We start from the raw sequence: 24,237 nt of genomic DNA on the forward strand, positions 1-24,237 counted from the left end.
AGGAACCCCAGGCCTACAGTGCACACACACCTAAAAATGGGACATTCTATTTTTGTCCATTTATGGGATGTTATTAAAGATGTCATGATACTAAATGATCCCTGTTGATCACTACCAATTATTCTAACTTTGTATTGTGGCCCTAATCTTCTAGTTTAATGAAATGGGGTAAAAAAAAATACTAACCTCTTTACTGAAGCCATAGAAAAGTGTTGTTTACAAACAAGTTCTCTCAAAATAAGTAGAGGGACTTGCCCTGGAAACGAACTGACTTACGTTGGAGGGGTATTGGTACAGTACCATTATCAAAACAGAGACACAATATTAAGTGTAACACAGTGACAGCAGTTGACTAGAATGAAGCATACTTTTTTTAGTACTCTATGCAGTAAAGGGTTAATGTAACTTCTTGGGTCACATAGATCAGGTAATCCTTGATGGCATAGCAACAGTTAGCTAAGAAAACAAAGGCTCTTCAATTACCATCTGTAATCAGGTTTTAAGCGCTGGACAGGATTGTTTGTGCTTTGCATGTGACTTCAATCTAGACTTTTTATTGGAATTTTATCAAAACTGCATTGCTTTTCAGGTCAGATGGGCTTTCCAAACGTCTGGAGTTTTTCAGTGTTTGAGCATTTTCATTTTGCAATGTAGAGCGTCAGGGCGACTTACTGCAGCATATTTTATTTTAAGGGTAGCCAAGTGTCCCTCTTTTGTTTAGAGGTTTGTTTGAAGGGAATTTTTGTTGTTATTTATTAGTTTAAATCTTGCTTTTCAGTATGTTAATTGTGATAATAAGCACCTTTTTGCCATTCTACATGAATAAATATAGAGTAAATTCAGAAAGAGGTTGTTTAAGAAATCCAAAAAAAAAGGTCAGCACTCAAAATTAGAAATGATGTCCTTTATTTTAAATTAAAACATTTTTAAAAGAAAAATGTGCAGTTCTCAGTCATGAACACGTTTCACCAGTAGGCTTCATCAGCGTTCATGACAGAGAACTTTTTTTAAAATGTTTTTATTTTGAAATAATTTCTCATTTTTGAGTGCAGACCTTTTTTGGTTTTCTTTATAGTTTACTTTTTGGTCTACACACCATAAAAAACAACTTTGTTTACAAAGCGCTGGGTTATTTTGCTTTTTCAGCCACAATGCTTGCAATCATTCTTATAGCTATTACACAAATATGAATTACTTTTTTTTTAATATACTCAGGAGCAGCTCTCCAGCTCAGGTTGTCAGATTAACATATTGCAATGGCATGGTAAGAACTGGAGCGTGAAACAAGAGTTCTTCAAAAGCAGCAATCACTTATTTTGCATAAAAGCACAGGATACGCATGTCAGCAACACTTCTCAGCAAAACAGGTTACTTCTCCAACACACCCAGCAAACACGCAGGCCATCTATTTCATATCCCACAACCCTTACAATATTGCAACACTGTAGGTTAACCCCCACCAATCAGTGACCACTATCAGCCCCACTCCTCCTGGGTCTTGCCAGGTGTATGTAATGATCCCGGGAGCCTTTTCCCGAGCTTGGTAGGAGTCAGTGCTGGTGCAAGGTTGCAGCGATAGTCCAGTATCTGCAGCAGGGTGCATGCTCCTGTGCATGGGCAGCACGGTTGCAGACTGTGCAACTTAGCTCTGCAAAGCAGCATAGTTAAGTGCAGGCACAGTTTGAGCAAAGTGTTGTAAGAGCGTAATACTCCATAGGTAAATACCAATATAGCTCCAGCCCCCAAAATAACAACAGAAGTGACTGAGATGCCAACAGGTGACCTCCTATGAAAATAAATAATGCAGCACTTTTGGCATAGCTGTCAACATATAAAAGTTGGTTTGATAGTCATACAAACAAGCCAGCTGAGTTTCAGGCAAAGTGCCATTTCAGAAAAATGAACAAAAAATATTGACGTTAATGCCTTTTGGGACTAAGAATAGCAGCTGCATCAGTTTTTTTTATGCTGTGATGATTAATGTTTACATTACAAGGTAATGTTGCAAGCCATGGGAATTCATTTTAAAAAGTCAACATAGCTGTAATGTATCAAACCCTGTACATTGCACATGCAAAATGAATGCCAACGGCATTCTGAATGTGTGTTTTATAGTAAGCAAATGCGAGTGCCGGAAGCCACATTTCAAAGCGTAATACATTTTCTGTATTGATTAGAATTTTAAATAATAATTAGGTCTTTTTTTGGGGGGGGTTGGGGGGGGGGATTTATTACTTGCCACAATCTTACACGTTAACAAACACCCCATGCCATCCATAATGCTTGTAATACTGAAATTTGTGTATATATATATATACAAGAGCCTTTCATGTTCTTCCATATTAAATATGCATTATATCATGACTGTGATGTAATCTGGCACAGTCATTGATATTTTTGTTTGCGATACTATATCTGCTAACAATTTTATGTTGTTTGTCAGCCAAAATGTCTCAGACATTGTGGTGGGGGCTGTAGATTACATACAAACACAATTCCAGTCAGGTAACTCCCTTTCCTCTCTTTTACAGGAACCGTCAATAGCTAACAAAGTGTGAGGATTGCTACCGTCTGTTTTCTATAACATGTAATATGCTAGCTGTCATACTGACTCAGTAGTGTAGGTTGCATTACTATGCCTGGCACTAATAATGGAAAAAAAGTAAGAAAAGATTATGTGGACAGGTATCGCACTTTTAAGAGATGTGGCTCTGATAACTAGCAGATAGAAAGCACAGGCTAAGGGGCTCCCGAGTGGCGCATCCAGTAAAGGCGCTCCACGTGGAGTGTAGGATGCGCTCTATAGTCTGGACATCGCGAGTTCGAGTCCAGGCTATTCCACAGCCGACCGTGGACGGGAGCTCCCAGGGGGCGGCGCACAATATATACTCTGTCCAGCTCAGTATGGTCAACTGCACCCTGAGACTCGAACAGAGTTATGCTAAATCAGATTATAACAATGCAAGCTGAAAAATGGACAGACCATCTTCAGAAACTACCTGTGCAAGGTGGAAACTAATGGCATTGTTCTGTCCAGAGGTATGAGCCTGGGGAAGTGAGCAGGCTAGATCATCTATATCAAAGTTATGCATATCACACCAGGATATGGTCTATACAGTATGCTGTTGTGTGTTACAGGTGTTGAGATAGCCCCCTTTATAGTAGGTGGGAAATAAATTGCCTGAAAGTGGTTTATAATAGCTTAAAGGTGAGTGTCCTACATAGTTTCATTTCAGAAACAAAAAATAATGAAAATGTCGCTGCTTTGGAATGCAACCGAACATGACATCATATTTTATAGTTTATTGTTTGAGGTTTGGCCGATGTCTTTAGTTGGGTAATGTCTCAATACTGTCCTAATACTGCTGTAAGTATGAAATAAAAGACCCTGGGGTTTAATATGGGTATTGTATAGTGGCTGGTACCTGACAGGCAATACACAAAAAACAGCCTTGCATACAAATCATTCCTGCATCAATTGGGGTCTCCAGGGAACCCCTATCTGTGCTCACTTTGTCACGATTATCCTTGTAAAACATGCCGAGACACACTGCATGTGAAGTGTATACTGATCACACTAGGTTATACACTGTTGACTTCAGGCTGTCTCGCATGATTGCTTTAACAAAGTTGAGTCAAAACGTATTAATGGAAACTATTGCTAAAAACCAAATAAAGCTAAACTGTGCTGTTTTATGGAAATAATGGCCATACATTAGAGGGTTGATGAGTCAGCCAGTATTAATATGTCTTGGTCTGTCTTGCTTTTGAGTAAAAACTGCAAAAGTATAGTTCAATTGTGGCTTCTTAAGATTGATGGCTGCTCAAGGTGTCAATGTCATTGAAAAAATGACATTTTTATTGATATTCGTAAACACGCAGGGGTTGTACTGGCGACTCAATGTTATATCAAACCTTTTTGTCTGGCTCCAACCGAAGTGACTTTTGAACAAGCCACTGCTGTTTGTAACAATTCTGAGGTAAAACTATACTTATGAACCATTTTACAGCAAGAGCATAAAAACATTTGTTCTTTTAACAGCAGCTACTGTACTGTAGCTGATATGATTACCACTTTTTAGAATTATACTGTATTGGAAATGTATGGTATTCATACTTCATTGGTCAGTTGTGACATTGTGCTGTTGTTATCCGCCATAACCCCCTTGAAAACGAGAAGCAAGCCTAAATGAGTAGTTATGTGTGGAAATGACAGTAGGAGTGATTAATAAGTTGCTTATCTCTCATGTTGGAAAAAGCTAAATTCCTGAGGGAAACTCAGCACATGTACTATTTTCACATGGAGATTCAAATGGAAAATGTTGATTCAAATCTGGGGAAGCACTGGGCCCTGATTGTGAAGCAAGTGCAAATGCAAAGACAAAGGCAAATCTTCAGAGAGGAATACAATAATGTCAACACTACAAATATAGTGCAGCAGGTCGCTACTTTGTGTGTTTATTGTTTTCATTACTTTCATTTTTAGAACGCCCCCTCATCTTTCGTCCCTTTCCCCGCGCCAGTCAAAGGATTATTTCCCTTACCTGGATCATTTAAAAGGCTGGCTTTACAGACAAGCGAAGAACGGAATAGGAAGCAGGTTGTGACGGCGGCAGTCTGTGCAATGGCGGTATGTTTAAAATAATTTTGTGTGTGGTCTGCGAGTAGCGGCAATAACATTGAAGTACGAGACGTGAGTAAGCCAATTTAATTATGATCTTCTAGTCAACTACAACCTTCGTTGGTTGTCGTGAAATCCTTAAATGAACTGACTAGCAAGTTTGTTTACATTACGTGGCCGGCTACTCTTGGACCACCACACGTTTGATGTCCTAACAGCCTGCTGTTCCCCCGATTAGTTTGTGTTTTAAGCTTCCGTTCTTTTAGATATCCCCCTGGTTGTTTTATTTTGTTTTATGTACGGTATTGTTTTTATTATGACTGTTTTCGTTAATTTCCTGTAATAGGACTAGACTCCAGCTCGCAATATGATTACTTGATAAATGACGTGCACTGTCAATGATAACCCACTTGCTTTGTGCGTGTTTTAAACTACTGTTTGTTTTAATTCTGAGTGCGAAATTCCCTCTGTGGCGTAGTCAGGCTATACTTTTTGTCCATTCTTTGGCGCTTGCCCGGCGGGCAGGTGCTTCAATAGCAAGAACCTATGTCCTGGAAAAAGGTGGTTTCTCTTTTTTTTTTTTTTGTACATCTTTGTCAACTCTGAAAATGTGCCTTTTTCTTTTTAGACTGGCTTCAAAAAAGACTAACTTACTCATGTCTATTGCCAGTGATCAAAAGGAACGCTGACTACTTGAAATTAAATTAAATTTGTAACTTTGTTGGGTTAATAAAAGAAAAATTGGGCCATTTGTTTTTCTGGATATAAAAAAATATTGCAGGAGAATATACAGAAAAGCCTAAAAGATTAATGAGGAGCTGAAAGAAACTGATGTTAATTTCGTGTCTAGCAGTAATAGTCAAACACAATGAGACAGGGAGAGGAGGAAGGTCAACTCTGGCAAATAAAATCAGACAGCATTGCGATAAGAAATTAAACATATACAAGGGATGATCCTAATAAACTGACTGGGTAATTTACATGTACAGGTAAGTAAGCTGGGCTGAGTTGCGTGGGGGACAGAGGGGGGTGATTCTGGGACGCCAGAATCACCGTCAAGCCCTCTTGAGGTGTCGTGGGCTAGTCGACGAAGGATGGAAGGTGCCCACTTGAAGACCCCAGAGATGTACCCTACTTAGCTCAATCCAGACGGTTGTCATGCTGATGCGCTGGGGAGACCGCACTGTGGTTGATCCCCGGAGCCAGCATCGCAGCCGTTGTGTGTGCTGATGCGCTAGGGATCCCTGGAGCCAGCATTACACTTCAGCCATTAACACCAGACAGAAGGATAGCTACATCATTATATGGAAGGAAGCGGAAATGGATGGAGACACCTATGGATCACATTAGTTTACTGTAAAGCTACGTTTTGGTGCTTAGCTTGGTTGAGAGCCGAGTTCAAATCAGCATGAAGTTTTAACATCTACTCTCGTGTAATGGAAATCACAATAGAGTAATCAATCGCTGATTTAATCAATAAACATTTTGTGAAAATTCTAATTTTGTTGATGTCACTTATGTGTATTTTCATCTGAAGAACTCCTTTTATGAACAGCCTTACACCTCGCACAACATTTCTAATAGTTCATACACTATGCATTCCAAGTGTGTGTGAGTGATATATATAAACAAATAATACATTAAAATAGGAGATTGGAAATTGAAAAAAAATTGTAAAGAATCAAGACTTTATTAAAATAAGATGGTCTCTTTAAAATAGTGTGACACCTTTAGCTTGAGATTCCCAGTGATCAAAGCACTGCTGAATATTTCAAATTAAATCAACTTGTAGTTGGGTTATGTAATAGCGATGCTACATAATTTGGGTCATTTCCTTTGAGTATGAACTTCAAAACAGCTTCATTTTACTTCAGGAACTAAATTTCCTTGAAGTGTGTTGCTGAGGACTAATGTATTGCACTGACATATTACCCCTGTCCCTCTAGACCATGGATGAAAATAAGACCTATTGCATAGCAGTTTCACCCATTCCAGGTTTTACTACAAGCTTGATTAAGTATACAGTGTAGTATCAAGTTCAGGTGTGTCTTAATAAACTCACAGTAAAACCTGGAATGGATCAACTGCTATACAATCCTACTCCTAGTCCTATTTCCATACAGATGTGACCATATATAAAAGCATATGCCTAAGCCTAAAAATATGTTATGGGGAATGACTCCTGCTTCCCAGTAAACTCCAGAAGAGGAGTAGATGTGTTTTATTTTTAATAAATAATCAATACCATATATTGAATCAGGGAAGAAAAAAAAATAAAAAATCACCCTACTCTTGGTAATATACATTCTTTTCAATGCAGGTTTATTACGGCACAGAAACCTACTGTATGCTGCTTTTATTTAATTTAACTACTTTGTGCCTCCAACCTAACTAACACCAGCCAAAAAGTCAGTAACTTTTTATTATTTTGTTTCTCAAGCAACTTATTCTAAATTATGAGAAGTACACTGGCCCTGTGGTTCCCAATATTGGCGAGTTGTAAACAACATGTTGCATAGGGTGAGACGGAAAAAAAAAACCCTGAACTATCGCTTTGGAAATGGTGTTGGACAGCAAGAACGGTATTGATTTGCCAGTATTTAAATTGTTCTGGAGGGATACATGATCAACTCTGGAGGTGGAAATCTGCAGCTAACGAATGGCTCTTAGAATCATCACTTGAGGAAGCATCTGCCAATCGAGCACCTATTGTACCAGAAACTTGACAGGAAACCAATGTTCTGTTTTATAACAAAAGCATAATTTTTACACAATGCTACAGTGCATATGGCAGCTAACCATAAATAGAAATACTGTGGTAAGGTGAACCTGTATAGGGATTTCTGTATCATTTCACATTCGATGTTCAACCAAGAACAAACAGAAATGTGTATTTTGACAAATGTACTACAAGCCTTGATGTTTCTTTAAACCATCATGCAGTGAAGGATATTTAATAATGCCATACTCTGCAGCCACCACGAGTAGTGTAGTAGGCATTATGAGGTCACTAATATTCCACGTGAGGTATTCTGGGCTGTGATACAGTTATAGAAAACTTACTAATGTGTAAGAATGTTGTCAGAAATGTTCTAGGAATACCAGTATTTAGCTACCAGATTTAAACCTATCTGATAGAATATTAAAGAATGTGTTGTCACTAATTTTTAAACTAGTACTTTTAAATCAAACTGTATTGTCTGTAACACATTTTAAGGGCTTTTACTATCCAACACATAACCCTGCTTTATAACCTAACCAAATGACCTTGTTTTACTTTCTACTTGTATTAAGTATCATTAAAATCCAGTATTTACACAAGCTAATTCACTTAGATATGCATGTAGCTAAACTTCCATGCTTTCCCCCAATTGTAAACTCTAATCCTTATCCTGCCGGTGTTTGTGTGGGGAATATTAGGTTGGCAGGGATGGGGTTAAATTTCTCCCTGTCATAATACGTGGGAACTTGGCTGCAGCCGACATCTGAATAAATGAAGGGGGAGTCGTCTTCACCGTCCAAGAAGGGGGAGTCGTCTCCAGCTGCATGTCCGGAGTGCCCCGCGCTGATGTCAGCATTGCCGCTGACAGTGCCACCACTGCCAGAGTGCCCAACACTTAGCCAGCATTGCTGCTGCCGGAATACCCCGCACCACTGTCAGCATTTCCACTGCCAGCATTGCCACTCATAGAATTTCCGCTGCTGGCATGTTGCCCACTGCTGCCAGCATTGCCAATAGCAGAATTTCCGCTGATGGAGTGTTCCCCACCACTGCCAGTATTGCCACTGCAAGCGTCGCCACTACTGGGGTGCCCAGTGTCACCATGGAAGAGAGCTGCCAGGTATAGAGAGGGGAAGGAGGTGAAGAGACCACCTCCATCTCAGCCCCGATCACATCCATGGGAGTGGGGTTAGTGTTTCAAGTGGGGAGGCATGTGGCAGTGTGGAAGCCCTGCCAGTGGAATACTGGGTTGGCAAGGAGGGGGGCTACAGTTCAAAAACACATGGGAATGTGGCTGGAATTGACAATTGAATAAATTATTAATTAGGCTCCAGCCACTGCTGTATAAAATAGGTGTTCACGGGTGTTAGTGAGAGTTAATAGAATTAATGTTGGTGATAGAGGTGGAGGTCCGTGGTTTGTCTTCCGTGCTGTGCCGTCCCATCTTGTGTTTGTGTTTGTGAGTTTTTGTAGACCCTTTTGGTTTGGCCCATGTGTCTTTTGTCAAATGTGTTTTTGTTAGTGTTTTGTCCGTGTTGCTTTTGAATAAAAAGCCCATTTGTGCATTTAACTTGCAGTTTTCTGTGTTGGAGTCTCTCTCCCTGCAAATACTATCTGGGCTGTGACACTACCACGCCACACACCACTATGGTGTTTTCCTGGGGAAATCCACTATGTAGATCTATACAGCCTATAACACAAACTACACATTCCATCATAATTTAAAAGAAAGAAAATGAATGTAGCCTTTATTTTACTGAATTGTTGTTAAACACAAGCTTTGTGTTTAAACATGTGCATAGTGTGCTCCCCCTTTATAATGCTATAGTCAGGAGCCATAGTTCCGAGGCCGTGCTATCTGTGTTACGTCTTGAAAATGCTAGTGGAATAGCAATATGGGACAACTGGGAGCCATGATGACCACACCACCTATTACCTGTTCCTCGGTATAAACAACCACCTTAAAGAGTGAGCACTGCATTTTGCACAACAGATGGGTGGTGCTGTGAGTGACAATGCCAATCTTTTCTTCTATTGTATCCAACTGTTTTCTCATGTTTTGGACACACCTTTATGGAATCCAGACAGACATGATCACATTCATACCTAGAGTATAATGTTCTCAGTTTTAACAATGCAGGCTTGAAAGCATTGTTGTATGGGATTTTCATTTTTGAAAATGACATTACTAAAACTTGGATTTAACATTATTATAAGTCTTGTTCTTAATGATCTTAATAGAAGCAGATCTAAATATTACTGACCTAAAACTCCTGAACAGACTGAAAACCCAATTTCTGTTTATTTTTGTTATATTTATTAAAGATAACAAGGAGTTCAATATATCACTCTGGGGAAAAACACCAGCAGAATAAATTTAGAGTTAAACAGTGGCTGTATTTTGATCTTTGTTTTGATCAATAAAATATCAGTTGTCTTAAATTAATAATGGCTGTCATAAACACATGCTGAAAATATATGCTGTGTATGTGTTTCTGGCATAATAGATAACAAGGTATTACCCTTTTTTGTGTGAATGTAATACAGCTGTCTCAATTATTTTTTGTTTTCTTTGTTTTTGATCATGAACGCTTTATAAACATACATCACTGACAGAGGGTCTAAGTATAAGTGAACAAGGGAATCTCAGTCACCATGTTGCGAGTCCATTGTCCCTGCCTAGCTTCAAACAACAGGGGACGCCAGAGGGGCACATAATAAACCACTGGAACAGGACACAGTGATACTGATTGTAAAAAGGTTTGATTTAAAAGAAAAAAAAAATATTCGTTTAGTTTTAATACTGGACACCAGGATACGATGTTTAATTGTTCCCAAGCAGAATTATTATTAATAATTAAGAAATGTCGTACTGTAACTGGACACTGCATGAACTTGCAAATCGAGTTCCTTTTTTGTAGTTTGTTTTATTTTTCAGTTTCTGTAGCTCGTTTAAATTACTGTTTTGATAAGGAAAACAATGAAATGTAATTAATACCTGTTACTACTCATACCTTTGTCATAGTTTCAGAACAGTGCCAGCGATAAGTATTAAAAGTGTGACAAGTATACGGGTTTAGAACTCAGATTACAAGAGACACGTCGTGATTGTATTGGTTTAACATTCATTACTCATTTGGATGAAATGTAACCAAAACACACATGCTTTGCCATCTTGAAAAGTGCTGCGGTTGCGATGACGATGACGTTTTCACTTTTATTGTGACAGTGTCTCCAAGGGATTAGGCTGTATATCAGTGGGAATTGTGATTTCATTGAAATTAATTATGGCAAGCTAATTTAGAATTTCCAGATCTGACTATTACCATAGACGCTGTATAACACCATTATGGTAACGCATTGTGTGTATGCAAAGTGTTTATTATAGCCGTTTATACTAAATAGCATATACTGTGTAACATATACCAAATACTTATTAACGAACGGGTAGTTATGTATTTATTTACTCATGCTGTATTATATATTACAGTTCAATAAACTGCACGTGGCGCTATACGTTCCAATATAATTTCCCCACTATTTTAAACTAAGCTTGGAACTCTTTCAATCTCTTAGAATTATGCATGGCTGAACATTTGAAATGAGTTAGTGCATTTCCCCGAGGCGCTGATTCAGACATGATTGGGGCAGGGCAAAGCAGACTCCATGTGCTTATTTATATACGTCATTTTGGAAGTTACATAGCCAAGGGAAGAAAAAAAATGTTTTGCTTCCTGTCCAAATTATCCCCCATGCATTGATTAAAAGCGAGACGGTACTGATCAACAAGTTGCAATGTCAGCTCGCACTTGAGAAAGAGGCATGAAATGATACACACACAAAATCAAAAGACACAACCAACAATCTATATAATTATCATCATCTGCTGCTTTTCCCTTTCTGGCAAAGAAACACTCCATCCATTTGCTGAAATCGCCTGCGGAAACGTTACATCAAAACTAATCACAACGATTAAAATCAGCTTTTCTGTGCAAGACAAGAGGGGCAATAGGCAAGTTGGAGGCTGGAGTGAGACTGCTTTATGTAGAAATTGCAGGATCTTTTTTAAAAAAATGAACTAAATTACATCAATTTTGTGGAAGGCCAACGTGCTGCCTCTGTGATCAGTTAATTTAATTGAAGTTTTATTTTGCAGATTGGTTTAGACTGGGGTAGAGGCATGAGCTAATTGTATCCTGATCTTTGCCTTAAGGGGTTTCGAAGCCCTGAAGCAAGTATTCTCTGTATTTTGTTCTGTCTACCTTAGCCAAGCTATTGCATTTCTCTCTGGTGTAGCGAGGGAAGCAGACCGCTAAAGAAATCGAAGGAAAAGGGAGGTGAAAAGGACACTGGATGTTCATCAATGTTTCAGGTAAGCCAGGACTGATAGATTTGGTTTGCTATTATATGCTGAAGCTGTGGTATGGCTGGGACTTTTACGGCACAGCTGCTTTTACGCATGTGCCAGGATTGAAGCGCCACAGTTCTAACAAACATTTTTAACCACTTAATGGGAATTGATACCTGTTTAATCGCAATATGTTTAAATATGTTTCAGACCGAAATACATAAACGTGGATTTCAGCTTAGCCGAAAATATCTCGACCCGTACGATTAGAAATCATTGCGCCCTCGGTCAGAATTAGCTTTCCTTATGGTGCGTACAGCTTTGGAAACTGATGTTCTTCCATTCGGGGAACTCTTAAGTCGTGTATTATAACATGCAGTTTTCGGGATTCGGTAGAGGCTTTTCCTGATCTTCGATTGTTCTATGCCAGTTTCAATTCCCAAGTGCCCCAGATTTGCTAATGAAAGACGCCATTGTGCAGTAATTCTGCCGGAGGGGGGTTGTTTTATTTTGTTAAACAGAAGGTACATTTTCCACACACATCAATGCCAATCCAATGAATCACCTCTTTGTACTTACAGTCTCTATTGCAATGAGACATTTTCCTTGTAACTCCAAACCCCGAACGAAAAAAAAACCTCGTATTTCTTTGCCAGGCAGGGAATCGTATCTCTTGCCAGGGTGACCGAAATGCTGCACTACGGTTTCAAGACAAAGCTTAAATCCAGCAGTGCACACGAATGGATAGCCATAGCACTTACTTTTACCAGCTGACGTTTTTTGTTTGTTTGTTTTGTTTTGTTTTTCCCCACAAGTTGTCAAATTGGGAATGAGCCAATCTTGCCGTTTCCAATAAGTGCACCCTTTGGGATTTTTGTATTGCAAAGATGCATTTTGGATACCGGTAAAGGTATAGGACGTCCTGGACTGGATCTACACGGAAAGAGAATATTAGATGTAATTTGCTAAATGTGTCCTGTTGATTTAATTATTTAAAATGTTACAATAAAGAGTTCTGAGTTGCTAACTCGCTTTAGTTGATTGCAAACATGGGTATACTTGATTAGATTGTCTTGATATAAGTTTAAACGACGAGCAATTGTTACTCCTAAAATAGCCTACAGAATATGCATTTTTACACGTTTTAAAACGATAGCCGCTATTTCAGTGTAAGTACAGTCTTGTTGCTTTCAGCCAAATTAACCAAAAACGATGGTTAACATCTGACTGAACTGGTATTAAAATCATGTAAACATGCAGTAAGAGTGTGACCAGGTTAATATTTAGCGTAAGTTTCGTTGCAAACCGAAATGCCCTGTCTCCAATGAAAATTTAAGAAATGTGTGTGTAAAATGTTGCTGTTGACAATATCGCCTAGGTTAGGATGAGTTCCCCAGATAATAACGAGTTGCCTAAGTTATTGGCGTTCCTTTAAGAAATCGTCCTACTTTTGTTTCCAATCAGTTGAGCTGGCAGCTAACGACATGTTAGTTCAGCAGCTACCCTCGTTGAACAAAACATTTTTATTTTAGTAAATGGACCAAAAAAAAGTGTTATCGTAAAAGGCAAGACTTTGAAAATGTGCACTTTTAAATAGAAATAAGAATCGGTTTTAATATCTGGTAGAAATCTGAAAGTATAATAATGCAGTTAAATAACACAAACAAACAACATACTGTATACTTACAGTGGAAATGTATTTTATTGTTAATCAGATCAATACAAAAAAACATATGTTAATGTTGTTTTTTTTTTTTTTTTTTAAAGCACTTCCATCATTGTGTAAGTGTATAACGTTTCATACTGCAGTAATACATGTAACTAATGTTATGTAATATAATACAATACAATTCTGGCTTCAAAATGACTGCAGCTGATCTTTGTGATCATGCCACTAGAAAAATAATCACAATTGTACACTAGAGGGCACTCTTTTGACTTAAGTAGAATACGTTTGTCATGTTTATTAGGGTGTGATTTTATTATTTACTTTTTATTCCTCCCAACCAAATGGAGAAATAGTTTGCTGCTCTATCCCAGTAGATTTTATATTTGTATGAAATACAAACAAGATTATAAAAGCTCTTTGTGTTTGAGACTTTGGCCCAACAATTATTTTCTAATTTTCAAAAGTAGTAGGAACCCTTTTTGTAGTCCTAAACAAACTTTTTGAGTTTGTAACAATGCACTTTGTATACTGGAGTAACAAGAAAACTTAAGAAACTTATGGCCAAAAATCTCGTTAAAAAAATAAAAACCCTATACCTTCGTGACTTGGTTTCTTTGGACCACCTACATTATGGAAGTTATGGATGAGCAAAAAATCTAAATGGACAATCCTCATTATTTTTGGTATTTCTTTTAGATTGCTGCTAAATTTAGTTTGTGGCTCAGCTAACTTACTAGAGGAGTACTTTTGTTAAAAAAGAAACCTTTGCATTAATAAAATATACTATATAAATGTTGTTTTAAGAGTAAGTTGCTTCAAATTGCATTTTCATAGTCTTACTGTCCTCTCCCCTTTGAGTGTTGTTCTGCGCATTGATGAGCATTATAGTGCATGCAGTTCCTTTTCATATTCTAGTGAGTACATGATGTGTTATTGAAGGCACAGTTTACTTTTTTCTTTAATTTTGAGTACTACACTACCTCTGTATTTTACTGTGGCTATTCTACCAGTAGAGATCCAAATCATAAGCATTGTATCCAGGATTTGAGTTTGTACCAGTACTGACCAGCAAGCCATGATTTTTTGTAGTTGTGTCTTGTATGGTAATTTTATAACTGACTGGCCCTTTGATTTGTGATTGGGGATTGTATGAGTTTTGCCCGCGGCAGGATTATTATTATTTGTTTATTTAGCAGACACCTTTATCCAAGACGACTTAGAGTCTAGGGTGTGTGAACTATGCATCAGCTGCAGAGTCACTTACAACAGCATCTCACCCGAAAGACGGAGCACAAGGAGGTTAAGTGACTTGCTTACACAGTGAGTCAGTGAGTGAGCCAGGATTTGAACCACCGGGGGAACTCCTGGTTACAAGCCCTTTTTCTTTAACCACCGGACCACACAGCATCCTATTGCAGTGTAAACTAAGATATGCTGTGACATATACCAGCGACTCTGCCCCTCTCATGTTAAAATCATATTCATTGACCCGGTGGACTAAATCTTGGCTGTATTTGCATCTCTCACAACTGATTTGAGAACATGGAAAAAATATTGGAATTCTTCTACACTTCATATTTCTTTTGACTACTGCGAGAACTGAACCAATTAATGTTTTCAAAGGAATGGGTATATATTGATGGACGGATTGAGGTTATTATCGATATAGAGGACACCTTGTTAGGCCTGATTTCTGTACACTTTCTTTTACAGACAATCCACTTAAGATCAAGCAATGCTTTCATCTGCTATTGAAAGGAAGAGTTTAAAATATGTAATGCTTTATACTTTTTGCATTTAAAGGAGTGCGAACCAATGCTTTTACAGCCATGGTCTTGCCTGTTATTAGAATTATTATTATTGTTGTTACTGGTTCTGCTTTGTGTTGAGAATATTTAGGTTATTTGATGTTTAGGTTATTTGATATGAGTCACAAACCTGTTACAATTTCTTTTTTTTTTTTTTAATGTCACCACCCCTTTCTCTGATGTTGCCAACTCGTTTCAGTCCCCTGGTTGCAGCTACGTCTCTGTGTAGACATGCAGTGTCTTTGCACTTTTAGTCCACAGTACTTTAGAGCTACAGGAGAGGGGTTGCAATATTTGGTTGCAGTGGAAGGAATATTGATAGTTTTATGTTTTTGTTTAGTAAAGCACAACCCTTAAATAAAATGTTAAAAATATATATAGAATCTGTTGCTGTTTACGTAAGACAGCATACACATAACATCTGCAGTGTTGCGGGCACAACCTACTTCCATTAAACAGTTTCCCTTGAGATGCAGTCAGGATGTTTAAACATCAAACCTGACATTCTGTCGGTGACCTACAGCTATGACCAAAAGTTTGGCATCACCCTATATAATTAACTAATTTTGCTTCATAAATTTGAATGAAGCCTGCAGAATAATGTTACGTTAACATATTGAATTACATACTGCTTTGTAGTTTTCTATATACTTTATGAAAAGCCAACAAAAATGAAAAGATGTGACATTTCAAAATCTAACATGTAATAATGTACAATCAATCAGTTTTATATAGCACCTTTCATAGTGGACCACCATCACAAAGCACTTTACCTTTATCTTTATCTAATAAGATACAGTAAAAAAACAATGCATATTACATAACTACAGTTAAAAAAAAATAAAAAATAAATACTACTATTATGGCTTGTGGTAGACTTGCAATATGATTTTGTAGTTTCTTTGATTACATAAAATATCTAAATTATGTTCATATATTTATTTATTTATTTAGTAAATTACTGGTATGTCTCAATCCTAAAATTATAGGTGATGCAAAACTTTTGGCCATAGCTGTAGCTAACTGGAATCAAGTAATTACCATGTGCCAGGCGGAGCTCATTTTGAACCATTTCAACCTTTTTTTCCCATATGGTGCAGTGTTTATGATTAACTCTTTTATATGTGAAAATCATAAGAACGGAGAATTGCTAAACACAATGATTGGATCAAATCATACAACGGGTACCTTCAACTTTAATATGATGAACGTTGCAAAGATTTTACCATGTAACCAATCTGTAGTAAAAGTTTTGTATCTTTTTAAAGACTACTCGCTGAAAGGACAACTGGCACTCTGCTAATGGCATTAGTAACTTGGACTTCAGTTGGCTGCATAGTCAAACCAATTATGCTTAGATCACATTTTACGTTTGTTGTAATTAATTTTAGTTAACCATATCAGTTGCTTTGCTGTACAGACACACCCCGTCACTATAAACATTAACTCGGCTACACAAATTGCACAGGAATTTGTATTGAACTAATAATGTCATTTTTTTCTATTGGGGTGCATTTGCACATCATTGCAAACATATGGCAGAGGTTTGGGACACAGTTAACTGAAAGTAAACAAAAACAATTTTCTGGGGCCTGGTGTTAGGTTCTGAAGCTCGGTATATTGAAGGATGCTTCTGGAGGTTATCTTAACGAAACGTGAGTTGGGTTGGAACGTCTATCATTATTACAAGAGTATATTGAGGTCTTTTAAGGACTGTTTTGAAGTAAAACAAACCTTGCATAACCATTTGCATTCTTCCACGTAAAATAAAGACAAGCAATGTTACTTTGTTTTGCATAATTTGCATATAGTAGGTCTAAATGTCAGACAATGCAATAGACAGACAATGCAATATCCCATGTATACTGTATAGGTGATTTCCACAAAGAATAATTTTTAAACTACATGATGGCTGGTGCCAGTATTATTTATTGCATGTCATCTGTGTCTTCAACCTTCAAAGCATTTGATTTGTTTGTGTGCTGAAGATATTTGTGTTTTTTGTGCTTTCATTTGTGATGTGTGGTGTTTTTACTTTATTTATTTTATCTGCATACTGTATATTTACAAACTGCTGGTTCCTAGGTGTCATGCTGTGACCCACCCATTATAATGTTACTGAACATGCTTTGAAGTTTATTTAAAAAAAAATAAATAATTACTTGCCATTGCTGCCTGTTCCTGGTATGATTCACATAACTTGTTTCTATCTCCTGAGAAACAAATGACCTGGATTCACAAAGCACAATCCTGCACACTTCACCATGTGTGCTATGTAGATCTTCTTTTGAAGAGCAAGCTCTTTATTTTCCCTTGCTCCCTGCAGGGCTTCTGTCTTGCAAATGATTATAAAATTACATTTAAAACTATACATATAAACGGCATACAAATCAGGAGAGGACCAGACCTCACAGCTGAGGTCTCAACTCCAAGGACAGCTAATTGCTAACCGGGTATCAAAGTGTGGAATCTCTAATTGTAATTTAAAACGTGTAAACCAACTCATTCCTGGGTGACAACATGCATGAAAGCACATAAAATGACTGATCTTAAAGTTTTCATAGTACAATGCTCACCCTTTTATAACGCTATAGAGTGGAGCCATAGTTACAAGACCGTGCTATTTGTGTTCCACCTTATAACGAGTATAAGAGGGCGACTGTGATGGCATTGAGGGCGGCACGGTGGTGTAGTGGTTAGCGCTGCTGCCTCACAGCGCCAGGGTCCTGGGTTTGAATCCGGCCTAGGGTACTGTCTGTGTGGAGTTTGCATGTTCTCCCCGTGTTCGCGTGGGTTTTCTCCAGGTACTCCGGTTTCCTCCCACAGTCCAAAGACATGCTGTCCAGGTTGATTGGTCACTCTAAATTGCCCTGTGTGTGTGTGTGTGTGTGTGTGTGTGTGTGTGTGTGTGTGTGTGTGTGTGTGTGTGTGTGGTGCCCTGCGATGGACTGGTGTCCCGTCCAGGGTGTAGTCTCACCTTGCACCCTGTGTATGCCGGGTTAGGCTCCGGCTCACCGCGACCCTGTAAAGGAGATCGCTTGTAATGTGTGTTTGTGACTGGTGAATAAGCAGCTGGATTCCTGATTTTGGATTTTGGATTTTTTGGTGCCGTCTTCGTCCCCATCAACCTAACCTACCAATTTTTGGAACATAGCTATATAATAAATACAATATTCTGTGTTTGGAGAGAGCCAGAATGCTTTATATTGCTCTAGCAAGACGATCAACCAGGAATACAATATTATTGTTTCTTTAGAAATATATAGTACCTGCATGCAGGTTTAAGTATATTGCAAAAGCAGCGTTGGAATTAAAAAAAATAAATAAAAATCTGTTTCTGTGTTTATTTGCTTCACAGCCATATTGTTTGTGGTCAATAAAGCAAATACAAATAAATTGTTTTTATTGTAGACCAAGTATTAGTTAATGTAAGGTTGTAGTTAATGTATACCCCATAGGTTAGCATTAAAGTGTGTGTGTGTAGTATTTATTGAGCATACTCATGACTTCAAGGTAATGTTGCATTTTACTCGCCCAAAATACATTTTACTCATAGTGTTTAAATTGGAGAGTAAGTTACTCAATGACCCAAAATCTTATTTGGAGAGCTGGTATTCTTTTAAGTCACCAGGAAATGATTTACAAAGTGACTCCTAATGAAGAGGAAGAATGCATTAGTTAAGATACTGTGTGTATACCCATACCAATTTGTTCTTTAACTATCACCGAATAGTTTCTTTGTATAATGATTTAGTTCAGTATTGTTGGAATATATATATATATATATATATATATATATATATATATGTGTGTGTGTGTGTGTATATATATATATATATATATATATATATATATATATATATATATATATATAATGTGTATATGTATATAACACAAAGTTGCAAGAAATGGGTCGATCATTTATTCACACACACACTACAATGAAATCAAACAAACCAAGAAAAGCAAAAGTGCCAATACAAAAATCCTCAATAAAAAGTAAATGATTGAAGTGATCATTTTAATAAAAGCAGTTTATTAAAGGCTTAAAAATGTAATGAAGGATGATTTTAAAAAAAACACTAATAATCCAGATTTTTGCATACCAGCTGAGGGAAAGACTGAGGTAATTGCCCAAAACAGGGCTGATGAAGAAGTGAGGAAATGAGCCGAAACATCCAGGAAAATGTTTTCTTGGAACACTGAAGATAAGAATAGAGCACAGACTACCAGATGGGTTGTGCAAGTATTCAGGTCCAGTTGATGCTAGTGGAGCTTCTTGGCACAAGCACTGTTATACGTACATTCTAATCTTTCTGTGACCGCCCCAGGTGGAGATTTGGGTAAACAGGATATAAGGGATAATCATTTGGTTCTTTCTGCCTTAATTGAAGTCCTTCATAGACTCTTGATAAATGCTAACAAACAGGTTAGCTATGTTTTGATCTGACATAATTTTCAGGTTACAGGCCAAGTTGTGATCTCTTGGGAACCGTTCGGGGTGTGTAGTTTCTCTGTGCAGTATTTGTTTTTTTATTTTTTATTTTCCCCCCCATTATGTTCTCAGGCGGTCAAGCTGGAATGATGCCTCTGTAATATAGTGAGCTGTCAATTAGCTGAATTGACTTGCAAACCTTGGGCCAAAATGGGCCTATAGACATCTTTTGTTTTGGCATAAGGATGTTGTATGTTATCATACTATATGTATCTGAGAGTTAACAGAAGTGTAATCATTCTGCACCACAGACAGGCCCAACAAATGATCAGTTTTATCATTCATTCTTATGCATCACATAACTAAAATCTGAATTATTTAGTGATCTGATAACGAGGTTTAGATAATTTAAAATAGACCCATCAAAGATGTTGAACAAATTGTATGTTTTTGTTTAGAATTGAACTTCCATTGCACTGCATCATCTGGTCTACATAAAACTTGCGTGTCTGTAGATGTGAAAGTGTTAGACATTGCTTACATTTTTACAAATGCATACAGTGTATCACAAAATTGGATTGGAGTTAAACCATCTGATCTTATCACAGGAAGTGGTAAGGTAATAGGATGCAACAGATTCCAGAGTTTCACCGTGTCCTGATGGAGTTCAACACAATGCCTTGCAATAATACTGTAGCGGGTCTGGGGGATGCAGGGAGAGTTGGCACTAGACTGACCCCTGTGGTTGTGCATGAGAATATAATACTGTACACCAAGACTGTAGCTGCTTATCCAAAGCAGGTAAGATGTGGGCCAGTAAGCACAAGATTTGTGCCCAGTCTCCGTCTGTGTGCATCGGGTTACCTCACCCTGTCAATTCCCATGTCTGTGATGAGACTACTGACGCCCGTCAAAATGCTCCAATACAACTATACTAAATTCTGGTATTCATCCACCACAAACAAACACAGTTTATTATACAATTGCATATAATGTACATTTTGGCTGACCACTAGAGTATAGCAAACCTCTGCAGTCAATTAGATTTTTACAGACAATTAAATTTGTAATGATCTTTCTAGCAGGGATAGCTACTGTACAGTAAGCTGAATAAGTAGCAGAGTATGACTTTTCCGTAAGAAATATATATAACTCTTTTGCGCTTGAAGGATGTAGCAATCATCTGTTTGCTTCAGATTAATCCACAGTCCACAATGTAGTCTGACAACACAGCTTGGCACTCGTTTTTATAGTTAAATGGATTCTAGGCACTACTTTTACGGTAGTGCCTGAGCTAATCCATAATATCAAAAAAACCCATTATTTTAAAATGGAATTGCTGCATCCTTCAAGATCAGAAGTCATTAAGGAGACTCTGGCCCATAGAAAAAGTAACCAGGGGGGTTTCTGCACAATAATAAAGGTAGCCCAGGGAGGAATGTATTGTTCAATTGAGGTCACCAGTACCCCACCAGACGATTTTATATGTTGATTTAAGGATGAACTATTACATTTGCTGCTGAATTAAAATTCAGATGATGATGACACAGATACCTAGGAATTATTATAATAAAGTCTTTCAAAAACATAATTGGTGCTGATGAATGAAATCCACTTTTATAAAAAAAAAAAAAAAAAAATGAATGTAAAGATTAAACGGCTAAAGAGGTGCCGTATGGCGCTTTACTGGGTTATCCAATGTATTTTACTGAATAAATGGTACATGTTAAGGTTATTGTATTTATGTTTTTGATTTATAGTAATTGAGGCCATTCCACTGAAGTAAATGTGTCCGCTGCTACTTTTATTGTACCGCTGGCCAACAAGCATGATAGAATTTCAGTTTTTGTTATATTTATGTGTATTTAATTACATGCTGGATCACAGTTTAACTAGCGTCTTATCAGCTGATCAATTGTTTTGGTACTATTTACACACCTTTCTCTGGCTGGCAAATTGGTTGAAATAATTGAAAAACATTATGTAATAGATCAGATAAGTTAGTCTGACTCGGACGCCTCGTCGTTGTTTTGTAGATTTGTTTTAAATCATTTTGATGTAAAATCTACTGTCATTTGAGAACAGTAGATTTGCCGCATAGTTTGTTTAGAGCTATTTGTGATATCCGATACAACAACAGACTTTTTTTGTCCTTGCACGAGTGTCTCCTTATAGAAACTAAGAACTTCATTTCTTCCCCTTTGTTTTAGAATGAATGGGCTGCAGAAAGGTATTTTCAAAAGAAAAAAGCGACATCCTCGATACCTGATCATTCTGCTTTCTGGTTGGCGGGTGGACACGCTTTGATTATAATTTGTATTCTTTGTTTCTTTTCCCCCTGGAGTTAAATCGCAGAGCGTTACAGAACTTAACCCTTTGCATGTGTGTACCCAGTAGTACACCTAGTCTGACTGGTGTTATAAACAAGTTGAGTGTGAAAATGAGAATCTATAGTTTTTCATGTTTTGTTTTTGATAGAGGGAACCGGTCTGAACGTGGATTTATACATATTTTAGACCAGACCAATATATTGTGTTCTGATTGAGTATAATTGTTTTTGCGCATGTAAAGTGATTAGCCTTTAAAGATGTCTACCTGAAGTTGAAATGCATCATTAGGTCCAATACGGATTACTTATGCCTGTTTCTGTGGGGAATTACGATATATTTATTGTAAAATATCCCTGTTGTCTGTTTGAAACGAGTTTGTCTCTGCACCTTTAAGAGGCTGTCTGCCGGTACTAGCTGAAGGTCACTAAATACAAAGGCTCTCAGCGCTGCGGTCCAATATAGCGCATGCGCCCTGCCCGAGGACTGACGGAGAGACTGCAATATGGCGAGAATGCCTGGCAGCGGAGATAGCTATGCAGACACAGAGAGGACAGAAAATGATCAAAATAGTTACCTGTCGAGGAGCGACGATGAGGATGATGAGATCCAGGAAATCCAGATAACGGGGGACGAGGAGGATGAAGAGGAGGATATCGGGCTGGAATGGGAGGCAGGGAGTGAGGACCCTGAGAATTGTTGTATTATGGAAAGGGAAGTGGTCCTTATGCAGAGTACGGACCAGGGGAGTGAGTTGGACTCGTTTCACATCTCTGGACTGGACTCGCACCTGGGATCAGATCTGCAGCGCTCAGACCGATCCAGGCTCAGCGAAAACACTCGTTTAGCCACCAGGTATGCGGTAAGGATCTTCCGGGAATACCTGAGTGAGAAATCACAAAGTCCCGACTTCGAGAATATGGACAAGGAAGCGCTGTGCAAGGTGCTGAGGTCTTTCTATGCAGAGGCACGCTCAAAAAGTGGGCAATTATATAGCAAGTCTTCTCTGATCAGTATTAGGAGCTCCTTGAACAGGTACCTGAATGAGCCGCCTTACTGTCGCACTTTGGATCTGACTAAAGACCCCGAGCTCAGAAGTGCTAACCTGACCCTGGCAGCGGTGATCCGAAAGCTTGAAGAGCAAGGCGCAGGTCCTGTTGTGCAGAAGCAAGCAATCACTCGAGCTGACTTAAGAAAACTGTACACCTCCAGTGTGTTTAACACAAGCACGCCTTTCGGCTTGCTCAACAAAGTGTGGTTTGAAACATGCATGTATTTCTGCACCAGAGGCAGAGAGAATCAGAGAGAGTTAGAAGAGGACTCTTTCGGCTTGGCAATAGATGAGGATGGCAGAAAGTTTGTGTACTTTAAAGCACTCGGGCCCTACCATAAATCCAGGTCGGCGTCTTGGACTAAAAAAAGAACGGACTCTGATGAGGATAACTTACCTCGCATGTACGAAACTGGAACGGAGTTCTGCCCTTATGCCAGTTTTGTGAAATACATTTCCAAGCGGAACCCTCTTTGCAAGGCTTTCTTTCAGAGGCCGAGGGATCATTGCAGTGAGAGCGACATGAATTGGTATGAAAACAAAGCGATTGGCAAAAACCTGCTGGGGACCAGGATGCAGATGTTATCCAGGGCTGCCAAGCTGTCAAAGACTTATACCAACCACTGCATCGGCGCTGTGTCTATCGCAACTCTAAACAGCATAGCTGGCATTGGGACGAAATTAACGTCTTATGAAATTGCTCCGGAGACGGTCATTGGCACCCAGTATAATTTCCAACTGGTGGACCCGTTTGTGCAGCAGGTTGAGGTTGGCAAGGTAGAAATTAAACCAACCGCAGCTCCCAAGCGGACACTGCATGAGACCGGCTACCCCGCTGAAGTGACTGGCCGGTCCTCTCCCAAAAGGCTATGTATGAGCCGTACTGAGCAGCACGTGGACACGCCTGCTGTGATTTCAGCGAGAGCTGACACACAACCTGCTCCTGCTGTTCCCCCCGAGTCCAATGGGCAGACGGGGACACCCTCGCCAGCCATTGTACTACCTGTGCAGGTAAAGTTGCTTCAATCACTTATCGTGGGGGGTTTGTAAGTTTAATATATTTGCTATTAAACTGTGATAAAACACATCACGTTTCACAAAGTACACCATACTTTTAATATTGCATTTTTTAAGATGAATTTATTTGGCGCATTTATCCAATGATTTATTACACGTTTTTCGTTTGTGTATTTCACTAAAGGTTCACCATAACTGTAAAGCACTCCAATAGTAACATACGTGTACAATTTCAGTTT

General features: G+C 38.4%; 1 protein-coding gene across 3 annotated transcripts in view; it reads left to right on the plus strand.

Moving 5' to 3' along the window:
• Positions 1-4,583: 4,583 nt before the first annotated feature.
• The window catches only part of LOC117395065 (BTB/POZ domain-containing protein KCTD1), a 50,927-nt gene continuing 31,273 nt past the window's right edge, over positions 4,584-24,237 (plus strand). Inside the window, exon 1 of one of the 3 annotated variants that reach the window (XM_059016435.1) lies at positions 4,584-4,630. In XM_059016435.1, the coding sequence (XP_058872418.1) occupies positions 4,625-4,630 (6 nt within the window). In that variant the 5' untranslated portion in view covers positions 4,584-4,624. Of the gene's footprint in view, positions 4,631-11,114; positions 11,716-22,332; positions 23,993-24,237 lie in introns of those variants that run through there. The other 2 variants (XM_033993928.3, XM_033993927.3) reach the window with 2 other exon arrangements.

This window comes from Acipenser ruthenus, chromosome 3 (genome assembly GCF_902713425.1).
Source record: "Acipenser ruthenus chromosome 3, fAciRut3.2 maternal haplotype, whole genome shotgun sequence".
NCBI classification, from domain to species: domain Eukaryota; kingdom Metazoa; phylum Chordata; class Actinopteri; order Acipenseriformes; family Acipenseridae; genus Acipenser; species Acipenser ruthenus.